At 41.0% G+C, this 15,612-nt stretch overlaps 1 protein-coding gene across 1 annotated transcript; it reads right to left on the bottom strand.

Moving 5' to 3' along the window:
• Positions 1-14,186: 14,186 nt before the first annotated feature.
• Positions 14,187-15,149, bottom strand: LOC114628934 (putative MAGE domain-containing protein MAGEA13P). The gene has a single exon (XM_028776909.1). The coding sequence runs from the start codon at positions 15,147-15,149 to the stop codon at positions 14,187-14,189; it is 963 nt and encodes a 320-aa protein (XP_028632742.1).
• Positions 15,150-15,612: the final 463 nt, after the last annotated feature.

Below are 15,612 nucleotides of genomic sequence, written 5' to 3'. Positions count from 1 at the left end.
GGTAGGAGGTAGGAGGTAGGAGGTAGGAGGTAGGAGGTAGGAGGTAGAAGGTAGGAGGTAGGAGGTAGGAGGTAGGAGGTAGGAGGTAGGAGGACCCTTCAGAATGTACCAGAGACCTAGGAGGTGTGATAATCTCAAGACTCAAAGGGATAAACCTTAGATGAAATGCCCTACATTGGGGAGAGGGAATTTGTAGAGTATACATCCAGTAGAAAGACAGGGCATCAAGAGAGGGAGGGTGTTGCCATCCCACAGTCAGACCCAGAATTTTTCCTGTCTGAAAAGAACTTCAGGGACAAAAATGGAGAAGAGCCTGAGGAAAAGGAGGCCTAGCAACAGGCCCAAATTGGGATCCATCTCAAGAGGAGACTCCAAGGCCTGACATTATTACTGATGCTGTGTGTTCACAAAAAGGGGCCTATCATAGCTGCCCTCTGAAAGACCCAACAAGCAGCTGAAAGAGTCAAATGCAGATATTTGCACCCAACCAACGGACAGAAGCTAGTGACCCCTGTGGTTGAATTAGGGAAAGCAAGAAGAAGCTAAGGAGGAGGGGGACCCTGTAGGAGGACCAGAGGTCTCAACTAACCTGGGCCCCGGTGATGTCTCAGACACTGGGCCACCAACCAGGCAGCATACACCAGTTGATATGAGGCCCCCAACACATATACAGCAGAGGACTGCTCGTTCTGGACTCAGAGAAGATGCACCTAACCCTCAAGAGACTGAAGGCCCCAGGCATCAGGAGGTCTGGTGGGGTGGGGTAGGGGCCTGGGGGCTGGAGACATCTTCCTAGAGACATGGGGAGGAGGTATGGGATGTGAACAGTAAGAGGGTGGACCAGGAAGGGGATAAAATCTGGACTGTAAAAAAGATTAAATAAAATTAAAACATAAAAAATAAAAAAAGTTTTTCTACTAAGCCAAATCTTTATGGCACATACACCTTGTACTGGGTTATGTTCCACTTGGAACTCTCCAGCTTGGATTAAGATTGTTTACTGTAATGTGACCACCACAACTCAGCTTCATTTAATGGAAACTCTGATTTTCTTACTGACAGTTATATTTGGATTCCACTTGCTTAAGATTTACACCTTCAGCCTCTGCAATGTATCAGGTAAAATGAATGTGCAATTCTTCCTACAGACTTGTTGGCTTCCTGCTCTCAGGAATAGAGCAGTGGGTGTATTGAGAAAGACTGGGCCTCCTCTGGGTTATTTTATGTAGTACAAAACTCCAGGCATGAGGTGTTGCCTGTCTTTGAGTTATGTTAATTTAAAAAGCAACAGTTTGACCTGACTTGCTTCTTTTCGACTGTAACTGCAGACAGAATGACTCTACATTATATTTATACAAGGAAAAAGCTACAATGTCTTAGCACATCAGCAGGCACAAATTGTTAAGTAATGAATAATAACACCTGTAAATATATAAATTCTTTCATAGGCACATAAGCTTATTGGGTATATCAGATGTAACCCTTCCACGTGGGACTATACAAGACAGAGCATCCTAAGACTGGGATACTGTAGGCTCATGGAACTATCACCTCATGCCAAGTGTCATTCAGAAAAGTTGCCATAGGCAACAAGCTCTGCTTCTGTCCCTGAGCTCCAGCTCTATGGCAGCTTCTGGCCTATGGGACATCATCCACTTAAAATTGACACTCAAAATTGCCTGCCAACAAGACCTGAATTTAGACTCTGAGCCTTGACCAACTCTGCAGCACAAGTTTGCAGAATTTACCAGGTTCCCTACGGAGATTTTCTCCTTGTTTTTATGATGGCCTTTCTGAACTCTGCAGTCCCTTTAACCTTTTCTTAGCCATTTTACTACATACATACATACATACATACACACACACACATATACACACATACACTACAGTTTGATGTGTAAAATGTAAATTGTGACTTGTAGGTTAATATGCTAATTGAGATTAGAATAAAGGATCTGTGACTGTAGACATATTTATTGAGTCAAAGCAGGAATATTTTACTGAATTGCTGCCAACAAAACTGACCTATCTTGTGAAGTTTCTGTGGTCTAGTAAATTCTCATGTCTTTGAGAGACACAAATGTTTCCCCTCCTGTTTCTGATACAGTGTACTCACAACACTGAAAAATCAGCAGAAGCCAATCAAGGATAACTGCCAAAACAGGACTAGATCCGTGGGAGTACTTTCTCAGACTCTTATCCTTGTCAGTTACCAAACTAGGTCTCCTTCATGACTGACCCAAGTCCAGCCTCCACCTCAAAAGCCTTACATCACTTAACCTCTCCAAAAGGAACCCCTGCAACCGCATAGCAGTCATCCTATCTAGAGCTTCCTAGGAATGAAGACTATGGAAGGCAAGGTGAGAACACTCTATGGGGGGAAGGGAAACACCTCAATCCTCCCTCTTTTTTCAAGTACTTTCTGGGACACTGACCTTGCTTCCATATTTCTCCAGGTGGTAACACTCCACTGCTGATCCTAGTCCAGCTCCTTCACACACACACACACACACACACACACACACACACAAAAAAAAAAAAAACAAAAAAACAACCTTTCATTACTCTTGATTTTGGACATCGTATGCAGAGGGAAATGTGGTACAAGGCAAGGTCTAACCTGGAGCCTCAAACAACATCTCAATGAACAAGATGATCTAGGGCTCACATATTACTCTGTTTGTAAGGAAAGTTTCAACTTGTTTTTCAAGAGTTGTCACCCTCAAGGCTGGGATTACTATCACAACTCCTAATACCAAAAATACACAAAAGCCTCCCTTATTCTTACGATGCAACATAAAATGGAAGAAAAAATTTAGGAGCAAAGATTTGGCCTGACATCTACCTATGTCTCTTCTGGGGCAACCTGGGCTTCCTCTGTTACTGTGGATAACAGGGAGCCTCCAATTTTTGCCTCCAAGTCCTCTATGCAAGACTAAGTAAGACTCCTTCTGAGCTTGCTGACGTCTGGGCTCCCTCACTGAAAGCCTTCATATGAAACTCAAGACAATGACTCAATTTCTATAGTGTTTGAGCTTTAGACCAGTACTGTTAGGCAGACAGGATGAGAGCTCCATGGATCTCTAGATACGAAGTACTTAGTTTCACTTTCCCCAAGATTGTGACAAATCTGTCTCTTTGAAAACACCTCATGAGGTAGAAACTAAGGAAATAAATAGCATACCCCTAGAGCCTGCCAGTAATGATTGCTAGTGGTAACTAACCAGAATCATTATATGCTTGGGGAGAAGCCCCTTGGTCTTTGCTTAGTATTTTCCCCAAGCTTTTTTCAGAGCTTTTCCTTATTCCTAATATTAACATAAGCTGTAAGACTTTTTTCAGTGATCCCAGTCCTGTCCAGTCACTCCACAAAATGCCTCTGTTCCTTTGGACTGGGGTGGAGTCTGGGGGTGGGTGGAATGGGAAGGGGCAGAGTTTGATAGTAATTAATTAATTAATTAATTGAAAAAGAAAACAAAAGATAGGAGCTATAGCCTAGAACCTCCAGATAATTCTGCCTAGGAAATATATAATAGTACTTCTTATTTCTCTGGGTGAAGTGAAAGTTCTTATTCCTCCCTCAGAGTTCTTTTCCCACCTACAAGCCTAGCATTCCTCCATTGTACATGCTAGACTCTCTTCTTCAAAACAAACCTCACTCCCTTAACCCAGAAGGTAAGAAATGACACAAATGGAAAGGAAGCCTTGGAGCCTCCTGCCTGCTACTACTTGGTTGGGAGGAACTAGGGTACCTATTTGTGTATAGGAAAGTTCCCAATTCTCCATCTGGACCTTTTCCTGCTACTTCCTAAGGCTGGGACTCCTCTCCCACTCATCTTATTCCAGTTGCCTCACAAAAGTCTCCTATCTCTCAAACTCTGCACAATGAATTTATGAAACAGTGAGTGTTTGTGGTCCTGCCTGGAACCAAGTGGGGAGAACACATTGGGATGGCAATATTACCAGCCCATATGGTGTGTATGAAGGGAAAGATTCAAATATGCCCCAGTGGTCCTCTTGTGTACATCTTCAAAGGCTGGAAATGTTTCTTTGATGACAGGAATTGAGTCCTCTCACAGAAAGCCTCAGTTCCCTTGGTTTCCCAGCATGGAGTGAAGCAAATAGCAGAGAGAAACTGCTCAGAAAGTGTAGCATATCTGTCATAGCATGGCCTCTCAGCCATGAGTTCCTTCAGTTGATGCTTATCTAGGCTGAGGAGACTTTCCCTCTGCTGATCTGAAAGCAGATTCCTCACAATATTTAAATGGACCTCTGTGTGGAACAAATTTGGTACTCTGAAATTTCTAGTCTGGCAGCTAGAATTTTGCAGGTGGAGAATTCTTTCTAATATGAGAACATACTTCATTATTCCTTCTATTTCTTTACTTGATGCCTAGCAAGGTCCAGGACTTAACCTTATTTACAAAAGTTGAGCCCTCTCATGTAATGTCACCTCACTAAGACTTCCTCTATGAAAGGCAGGAAATGCAGAATTGATGAGCTATGCCTGAATCTTTCTAAGAATGATTGTAGAAAAGGGGATTCTTGACTTCCGTGTAGAATAGAAAACTTCTTACAGGACTGCTTCTTTTCCTGGACCAGAAAGCATTGGACTCTGGATAACTGTGTTTTCAATTTAGATTATTCGTAAGAGCATGTGTAAGGGTTTACTTACAAAAACATGGACAAGTTATGGATTCTAAGCATGGAGTTTAGCATAGTGCAGAGATAGGAAAATCTGCCTCCTTAGCGATAAATATCCAATGCTATATCCTTGTAGAAGGGCCAGCCCTACACAGCTTTTTGAATCACATACAAGTTGTGCTATGAGTTATTTATGAGCCTCCCTCCACTTCACCATGGAATGTTATTGGGTCCAACCTTCTGAGGTTCCCATCCCCTTAATCCCAGAGGCTCTGTTTTCAAGAGGGAGGATAAGGATCATAGCTAGAAGAACAGAGTTCTGCAACACTCTAACTTTCCATGGGGTAAGGAGTCATTGTAGGACTTGGAGCAATGAGCACCTGCAGCTATTGAGAGAGATGCAGGCACTAGAAGTATTTGCTAATTTCACTCTTCAGGTTTTTAGTCTTCCATTAATCTGTCTATTGGATGAACCAATATAGCCCCAAATTCTGGCTAGTCTAGAAATTGATGCACTCAAACTGATTATATTACCTGGCAACATGGGGTGGCTCTAAGGACAAATAATTTCCAAGGGAAGAATACACATGTTTATATATTCAATACAAAATTTGTATCTAAATTGGTGCAGAAATGTGTTGAATAATCCGCTTTCTTCTCACCTCAACCCAGACTGCTTTATGTGCTTTATGTGCTTTGTTGTGCTTTCCCACACCTCCTATTATCTCCCCCCACCCCCACCCCGGCCCAGCATGCTGCTCATTTCTGAGCTGTCATTAAAAAGTTACCTGTTCATCTACTCTAACTATGCGCTCCATTGGTGCAAAGACCATGCTCTATCTCCCATGGTAGCTACACTGTCTATAAAGTACCTACATCACAGTGTGTACTGTTAACTTTGGTCATTAAATCATCTGGGTTTTTTGTTGTTGTTGTTGTCGTTGCTTCTGAATTGTTAAATAAATAACAATCCTTGTAACCATATTTTTCTGAAGTCAAAAGACGCATAAAAGATAGGACTTTAGTGTTATAAATGTAGAAACAAATTATGGCAACTGATTCTAACAAGTTATATGATATTTTTACTAGGAGTAATTAGCACCAACTATTATCTAACCCAGGAATACCATTTTCTCTGTATTTACCTGGCAGTATGTAGGGATATAATTTTATAAACCTATTAAAGCTGTGAGGTGAAGGACTTATGGGAAGAAAACATTGATAGCCTGAAGAAAAAAATCTTCTACTTAGTTTTCTTGTTTCTCATAAATTACTTTAGTAATAAAATATTTAAAATCGGGAGTAGAAAATAGAACTATAAATCTCAATGACTAGCACTGTATATTTCATCCATGATTTAATAGAAACAGACACAACCACCTAGCCTAAGTGTCTTTATGACTTCAGTAGCTGGAAACAAAGTCTTTTGATAGTGTACCACTTCCAACATCAGATTATAGAACCAGAAGACTGCAGAACAGGAATGGACTCAGAAAAGCATCTCTTCCTGTCACCTGTTCCACCTTAGACAAGCTATATGTTAGAGATTATAAAGTATAAAAGCTGCCCAATATAACTATTTATTCATTAGTTCTATTTCCATTTCATGGGACCACAATGAAGTTATCTAAGCAGTCATTTGGCAATCCATTATTTTTTAATATTAACTATATCATTTATGAGTATGTATGTAACTAATGTGAAGGTACCATAGAGGTCAAAATATGTAGGCCAAAATCCCCTGCAGCTGGAGATACAGGCAGTTGTGAGAGGTCTGACTTATGGATTAGGAACCAAATCCAGGTCCTCTGGAAGGATAGCAGGTTCTCTTAACCATTGAGATGTCTCTCTAGCTCTTAGGTCATATTTATTTGTTTGTTTGTGTGGTAGTACATTCACATACTAAAGCATCCATGCAGAAACTAGAGGACAGCATGTAGGAGTCAGTTCTCTCCCTCCACAACATGTATCCCAGGGATCAAACTCAGATCAACAGGCTTGGTACCAAGTGCCTTTACCAATGAATCATCTCACCAGCATCAACACTTGATTTATGAAAGTAACCCACACAGTATCCTCAAAATTTACTCATCCTAAGTAACCATAAGAATCTCTTTCAGGGTTCCCTAAAAATCAGTAACTAAATCTTTGCTATTATGCTAGTTACTTGTCTCATGCAATTATCTATATTAAAATTAAATATTCTCCTTTTTGGTTATACTAGCATAATTTATTGTATCAATAGCCACTGCTAGTAAATACTTCATTACAAAAGTGTTATTTGTCAGTTCTGGCCCAGATTTTTCTTCAATCTGGTCATCTTGCCTATGGAAACAATAGTTTTGTTTTGTTTGTTTGTTTGGGTTTTATTTGTTTTAATTTCCAAGATGATTATAATCAGGTATAATTTTTTGCAGTCAAATGGATAGAACTAGAAAATATCATCCTGAGTGCAGTAACCCAGATCCAAAAGGGGATGCATAGTATGTACTCACTGATAAGTGGATATTAGCCAAAAGGAACAGAGTACCTATGATACAACCCACAGACCATATGAAATTTAACAAAAAGGAAGGCCCAAGTGTGGATACTTCAATCCCACTTAGTAGAGAGAACAAAATAATCATGGGAAGCAGAGGGAGGGAGGGACCTGTTTGGGAGAGGGGTGGGGGAAGGAAAAAGGAAGGCCAGAACAGGTAAGGGGGGGAAGACAGGAGAGAAGCCCAGAGGGCCAGAAGAATGAATGGAAATATGCAGCAGTAGGAGGGGGCAGGGGAAGCTTCTAGAAAGTCTCAGACACCACTGGTGTGAGAGGCTCCCAGAACCCAATAGGGATGCCTTTAACAAAATTCCCAATAGTGGAGAGATGGAACCTCTAGTCGATAGACATGGCCCCATTTGAGGTATGGGGCCACCCTCCCATCTTCAAATTTTTTGACTCAGAATTGTTCCTGTCTAAAGAAAATACAGGGACAAAAATGGAGCAGAGACTGAAGGAAAGGCCATCAAGAGATCGGCCCAACTTGGGATCCATCCCAGGCACAGACACTAAAACTCGACACTATTACTGATGCCACGAGTGCTTGCAGACAGGAGCCTAGTATGGTTGTCCTCTGAGAGGCTCTACCAGCCCCTTACTGAGAAAGACACAGACACTTAGAGTCAACCATTGGAGGAAGGTCAGAGACCTGTATGGAAGAGTTAGGGGAAGGACTGAAGGAGCTGAAGGGGATAGCAACCTCATAGGAAGAAGAACAGTATCAACTATCCCGGATCCCTGGGAACTCCCAGAAACAAAGCTACCAATCAAAGAGCATACATGAGCTGGTCCATGGCCCCAGATACACATGTAGTATAGGACTGCCTTGTCTGGCTTCAGTGGGAGAGGATGTACCTAATCCTGTAGAAACTTGATGCCCCAGGGAAGGGTGATACCAGAGGGGTGAGGTAGGAATGGGTGTGTGGGAGGGAGCAACTTCTCATAAGCAAAGGGAAGAGTAGAGGGGATAAAGAACTCATGGACGGGGAACCAGGAAGGGAGGCAACATTTGGAATGCAAATAAATAAAACAATAAACAAAGGAAAAAGGAATCATTTTACTTCAACAATAAACAAATGATCTTTATTATCTTATTAAAATATATTAAGTTCTATGCTCATCCTATATTACAGTTTATGTGTGTATTCATAATATCGTCGAATCCTAGGCACTATTAAACAATGCCAAAGGCTGAAAGAAAAAAAAAGAAAGAGAGAGAAAGGCAAAAACACCAGCACCCAAGTCTTCATATGAGAAGTATGGTGTTTCCTGTGTAAGAAAATCATCTATAAACTGGGCTCTGGGCCTGGGATGTTTGTTTTGTAGTGTTGCAGCAGAGTCAAAAGCCACAGATTCTACAGTCTGAAATATTCTGAAAATGTTCTGATACTTATTATATATTACTATAATACTCATTCTTTCTCTCCCTTCATCCCCTTTCTTCCTCTCTTCCCCACTCTCTTCTTTTATTGGACAGTGATTTACTAAAATATTTTATTCCTTGAGAACAGCCAGATTCTTTCCTGACATTTAGGCCAGATGCTTTAATATTTGTGAAAATACTGCAGCACTGGGCTCTGGAGACAAATAGACATGTCAACTTCCTTGTTTTCCAGCAATTGCCTCCATCTATGACCCACAGCTTCTGACACAACCACTGCCCCTAATATGGACTCAGGTACTAGACTTGATAATCCACTGGGGTCTCTTGCTGACCCAAAATGCTCTATACCTGTATGTGTGCTCTGGATAAGCACACCAGTTACTCAGCACACTTACTGCCTGAAGTCCTCATTCAAGGCCTAGCATATCTCCCATTTATGTGCATGCTTCATTGTTCCATTAGAATCCACCCACAGAAAACAGTATCATAGAAAAATTTTCAACTTAGCAAGAATAAACCATCAAACCACAGGGCCCTTTTAAAAGTAGGGCCACATAAATCTTTACAAGTTGAGTTTATATTTATTTAGTATATTTAAATATATATTTAAATATTCAGACTCAGCTTTTGTGGAAATTTACCAGCCCGGGTAGTCATAGACCTTGTAAATAGGTAGCCTTGGCAGACAATACCAACTTAGATAAGGACAAGTGAGTCATAGGCAGAGTCATAGTGACCTGTCCCCTGAACCTTCACCCAGCCGATACCCGGTTCTGAAAAATATCTGTATTTCCCCTGAACACCCGTGCTCCAGTGTCATCCCCTTCCCCATATCCTGCCTTTCTGTGTATATAACCCCTGTGTGAATGAATTACGATTTGAGAAAAAATAAATGAATTATTTTTTTTAATAAAATGTAAAGAAAAAAGAAAAAATCAAAAACAAAAACAAAAAAAGAAAACTAGTAGTGAAAATAAGGTGGTCATAAGAATATCAAAGAAGGTAGTTGTCAAATGAATGGATGTGTAGATGCATTAACAATGCTTTCCTTGGGGCTTTAAAGAATATGTACTAACCCACAAGTTTAACTTCATGTAAAAAAGGAGAAATTAACAGCTCAATTAACCAAACCAAAGGATATGTCTGGACTCAGAAGAGTCTGAACCAAACTTCAAATTGTACTTTGTTGTCCACTACCTTGTTCTCATCCTCTCCAAGCTCAGTTTCATGTTCTTCTATCCTCTCTGTCCATCATCTCCCTCTCGCTTCCTTCTACCCCAGAGACCAAGAACCCTTTGCTGATCTCCTGGATTACCTTTATTTGAGTATGAAGAGACAGTTTCTTCTCCAGGAGATATAATAAATATTCTCAAGATGAATGAGATGAAAAACTGTAAGTAAATTTATAAAGTAATAAATTAATTAATAAAATCCATAGACATAATTTCTAAACAAACATCAGAATCTTATCAATACTTTAGAAAAATAGATGAATGCTTTAAGAACCTTATTCCTTATGAATGGAAGAAAGTTTTTCCATCCTTAGGGCATTCTTTTGAGATGATGAAAAAATCACTCACAGAGCCAAAAGGAAGCTTTTATTTGTGTTCATGGGGATTTTCCACTCCTTTGTTCACCTCTATTAAAACAAATAAAAGTAAAAATGTCAGAATGAATCCCCCCTCAAAAAAATCTAATAAGTAATAGGATCTCTGCTCAGGAAATCTACATATGCTACACTGCATAGGTACCTTTGGGTAAACTGGGAGCTAAGATTTTTTCTGTCTTCTTCTTTTGTAGTATTGAGCATTGAACTTTGATCTTTATGCTTTTGTATCATTGATTTTCATCTCCAGCTCTCAAGATTTTAGTGGAGAGAGAATACAGATGTCATGCATAGATGGCAAACCTTTTACTTTTATCGTTAGAGAAAAGTTCCACTAAGGAACCACTATACATCTTCTAGGGTATTAGAGATTTGGTTTCCTATATGTTCTATGGTCTTTCTCATCTGCCACTTGTACAAAAGGCTTTAATTTTTAACAATCTAATGAAGCCCATTCATCTCTGTATTTGTCCAGTGACCTGCTTAAAATAATGTATCTTTTTACCTTTTATTAAGCATATTATTTTCTCATACAGTATATTCTAATTATAATTTCCCCTTCCCCTCCTCCTCTCAGATCTTCCTCATTTCCCCTCCCCTGTGGATGTACTCCCTTTCTGTCTTCCATTAGAAAACAATAGGTTCCTAAGACATAACAACCAAACATGACAAAAAAATTAAGCAAGAACTATCATACAAAAGGTGGGCTCAGCAACCCAACAGGAGGAAAAGAGTCCCAAGAGCAGGCACAAGAGTCAGAAAGCCACTTGTTCCCACAGTCAGGAGTCTCATGTTAATATTAATCTAATAGTTATAAAATATATGCAGAGGACTGGTTTCAGATCCCTGGAGGCCCTGTGCTTGCTGCTTCAGTCTCTGTTGAGTTCATTTGTGCCCTGCTTAGTTGACTTAGAGGGCCTGTTCTCCGGTGTTCTCCATCCATCCCCTCTGGCTCTTACACTCAGCGTCCTCTTCCATGGAGCACACCTAAGCACCAAGGGAAGAATAATGTATCTTATTAAAATCCTAACAATACTTGTTAATTTCAAAGTTTTTCATTTTCTTCCCTTCTTCTCTCCCCATCAAACGTTGCTCACATCTCATTTGTAAAACAATCTGAGAGTATGTTAAAGGGGCTGAGTGGGTAGGAGCAGGCATCAAACTATTTTTCCAAAATGTACCCACCATCCACTGAATTGACTCATGGATCAGAGAGATTCCAGATAAGGGGTGGGATATCCAGAATCTTTCTGTGGAGACTGGGACTCCTCTATGTCAGGGAGTTAATATGGAGAGGTCGTGGTATTTTCAGCAGGCCAGTTTCAAGAATTAGATCTGAGGAATAGAGGGTTACTAGGGAACGGGTGATGTAATTTGGTAAAGTGCTGGGGTGAAACAAAATGGTAGTACCTGGATGGGGGTAGATCTCTTGAATTCTGAGGCTCTGGTTAGGAGATTCCAGTGAAACTCATCAATGAATCTGTCTTCTTTTTTAATGTCAGTTTCCTTCTTTAAGTATCTTTTCAGTACTTTTGCTTAAAGGTTGTTTATGTTGCCAAAAACATAAAGGAGTGAACTGTGAGAACAGGAAAAGTGAAGGTCTTGGTAAACTCAGACCAGGAATCAATTCTCAGACTTGCCACTTCCTAGCCATATGCTCCTAGGCAAGCTGTCAGGTGCTGTGAGTCTCAGAGTTCTTGTTTGTAAAACAGACTTGATCCATCTTGTGGAATTTGGGGTGTGTATGGACTACATACAAATTACTAGGCATATTTGTTTTGTGCATATTGCATTGTTTACAAATGTCAATAGTTTATGCAATTTTTCAAACAAACTAGATACATTTTCCTTATGAATAATATACATATTATTTAAACCTATTTATGAGAGAATTTCTCCAGTTCACAGGACTTTTGTCCTTTAAAGTTTATATTCGGTCATATCATTATTTTCATCCTTTTAACTGCTACTAATTACTCAATCCTTGTTTAAGTTGATCAAACAAAAATCAAGATCCCCTAATCATGAATGATCTTACAATAGAGTGGGTTCCCCTACACCAGAGGAAAGACTGCAACCTAAATAATTCAAGTGATCACATTAAGGCAGTATCATCAAATTTCCCAGAAATGTTTATAGGTACTGTGTATCCAATACTTAGGTAATATATTATGTTCAATTTCACTAGGATAGGAGTTCAAATCATCTTCTAAAACTGTTCCATCCCCAGTGAAGATTCATTTCTTTTTTAGCCATGGTTCAAAAGAAATTCTCTGAGCATTTTTCCATTCCAAGTTTTTCCTCTCATGTATCAGAAACACTGAGAATCTGGTTCCCACTACTATAGTCTCTAAGGCCACTTTAAGTGCCCTTAAAGCAGTGGCACCCATTTCCCACCTTGGTCTGTGACCACCTTAAGGTACCACTGCAGGAGCTATCAAAATGGGAGTACCTGTCACAACCACAGCACCACCTTTCCTGCTTCAGCCTGTGACTGTTGTGTGGTACCACTGTGTCTGGTAGTGTGTGGTACCACTAAAAGAGTTGTCCACAATGTCAGCACCTCTCTCCAACCTCGCCAAGCAGCTTGCCAGTAATAGCACCTCAGCCAAAGCTGCCTGCAACCAGGAGGGTCACCCTGTCTTAACCCAGGAATTGATACAGGGAAAAGGGAGTGAAAAAAGGCCACCAATCACTGAACAGGAAAAGCCACCAGTCCCAAGCATCCCACAAAACCCCACCAATCCCTGAGCTCTCCAAGCTCAGGACTTGAAATCCCACCAAACCCCACTCTGGAAATCTCTGTGCAGAAAAAGCTCTGCCCCCTAAGAAATCCTATATAAACCCTGCCCTGGCAGCCAGTCCTCAATACCCTGGAACCTCCCAACAGGTCTCTTTTATGAGGTTTGTTGTGTGGTGTCTCTCTCATCAGAAGCCAAGAAGAAATAAAAAGAAAGGAAGAACTGAAGAAGTGGAGCAAGGCTGAGACTCCTGAGCTTCTCGGCTCATCTGGGAATACCATTCCCTGGGAGCTACAATGCTGAAGGAGTGGGACTGAGGCTCCTGAGTGCCTGACCTCAGCCAGAGATACCCTCCCCTGGGAGATGCGACACCTCTGCTAAGGAGGCTTCCTCTCAGAGCTCTGTTTCCTGGGCTCCCGAGTCTCAGGATACCCTTCCATTGAGACACTGTCCCACCTGAAAGCTATGTTTCGTGAGCTCCCATGTAACAGGCTATCCTTCCATTGGGGTACCTTCTCCCTTCAGAGCTGTGTGGTGATTCCTGGGCTTCAAAGTCCCAGGATACCCTTTCATCTGAGCAGGAACACTTACAACCACCATCTATCTTAACAGAAGATAAGGACTCACAGAAATATCTGTGGTTTCTCAAAGACCCCAAAATGCCTCCGCTCAAAGCATTTATACATGACAGATGTCATCTGGAATCCCATCTCAGTCCTTTTATTAACTGTTTTTTTTATACTATTACAAATAGTTCACTGATTCTTAAATTTCTACTGTTATTAAAATGCCCCCCAAAGAACAGACACTGCTGACAAAATGAGTCAGTACAGTTTTTTAAGCTTTAATTTTTCATGCATTCTTGACTAAAACAAGTAAGGTGTACATCTTTAGTTTCACAATGCAGACTAACAGAATACAGGAATTCTAGTGTTAATCATTTTCTTTTACACTTTTCTTGCACTTACTGATATCATTTAACTACTTTCCCATTTCTAAGGAAAATTTAGTCACATTGCTTTTTGATCTTCCTCTAGGTCTCAAAGCTGAAAATATTCTCAATTTACTTTTAACAACAAGGTTCTTATTCTGAAAACCAGCAATCAGTAGCAAATGCGTGAGCAACACAACAAATAAATCTAGACTCGGAAGCTAATAAACCTTTTAAAGAGAAACATCTGAATCAGTACAGAAAGTACAATGAAACTAAAATCTCTTCTGCTTGAAGGCTCGTTTGCTTTCTTTAAACATGGAATGAAAAACCAGCCTGATTTACTCAGGGTGGGAGACACTGCTGGGCTTGTCCCCAGAACCTGAATTGTCCACAGCAGTAGAAATGGCTGTGGAGGCAAGCAGAGCTCGGGCTCTCTCCTCTTCATCTTCCAGAGCCTCTTTATACAAAGCAGTGAAGGAAGTGGGGTTACTCCTAGCAACCTTGGAGAAAAACTGCAGGACTTTCATTTTGCTTGTTTCAGCTTGGGCCCTTGGGCCCCACAGAAACTCATAACTTGGAGGATCACTGTGAGGTATAGGCTGGTATATCAGGTAATTCTCTAACACCAAATCTTCAGTGATGAACTTTCTGGGATTCTCACATATAAAATCATGTTGGTCAGGATACACACCAACCACACTAAGCACCGCCCAGATCTTTTTCTCAGAAGCACGGTTGCCTTCCATGAAGATTACACCAAGGATAAGCACCAGGAGGCCGGTCTTGGGTATCCCCTCTTCATTGCTGATCCGCCCATCATAGGTGAGGTCAAGGATTTTCAGGAGCCTGTAGGTGTGGTTCAAGGTATCCACTTCCTTTACATCAATGCCAAAGACCACTTCCATGCATTCACAGGCATGCTTGAAGATCAATGCATAGTAGCCCTTGTACTCCTTAACAACTCTCTTCAGAATTTCTGCTTCTGTGACGGGCTCATTTCTTATATACTTGAAACTCAGAAACTTCACCAAATCAGTAACCTTCTTCTGAAGCATACTGTTGAGCAAAAACTTGGAGAATAGGTAGGCCTTTGAGGTACGTTGACCTCTCTCTGCTTGACCACGAGGACCTGTATTTGCTTTGCTTGATGCAGTGGCTTGAGCAGAAGCAGAGGATGAGGAGGTTTCCTGGGACTCCTCGGCAGCAGCTACCTTCTCCAAGGTGCCTACCTCTTTAGCTGCAGGAACTTCCTCCCCTAGCTGGCCCTCAAGGCCTTGATCATGCTTCTGCCTGTGGGACATTGTAATTTGTTTTCCAATAAGTGGCCTGAGGGTGAGAGAAAGAATGTGAGGATTTTGTAACCTGTCAGCATTGACAAAGGCTTTTTCAATATTTAACTTAGTTCTCTTGGGTCTCATGGGCCTGCCTCCTATGAACTCTCTTCTGCTCTATGGTCTCTGAATATTACTTAGTTCAATAACCATGCCCTTTGTTCCTGGAGCTTCCATATGAGCAATTTATGGGAGGAGCTCAGGTCATAGACCACATGTACAGACTTGGGTCCTATCCTCAGGGCTAACTGCTGGATAGAAGTAGATTTTGCAAGATCCACACAATTATGGCATGGACAGGCACTAGTAGCAGTAATTAGGGACTAGACTCCCATCTGTTTCTATGTATGGGGCCCTCCCTCCATTCTCCAAATGACTCTTGAAAGGCCTGAGACACCTTTCTTTGATAAACGGTTAATCCTTTGACATTGCA

This window comes from Grammomys surdaster, unplaced genomic scaffold (assembly GCF_004785775.1).
Source record: "Grammomys surdaster isolate TR1022 unplaced genomic scaffold, NIH_TR_1.0 274, whole genome shotgun sequence".
NCBI lineage: Eukaryota > Metazoa > Chordata > Mammalia > Rodentia > Muridae > Grammomys > Grammomys surdaster.
Note: the sequence above shows the minus strand (reverse complement) of the source record. Positions and strands in the feature narration are given on the sequence as shown.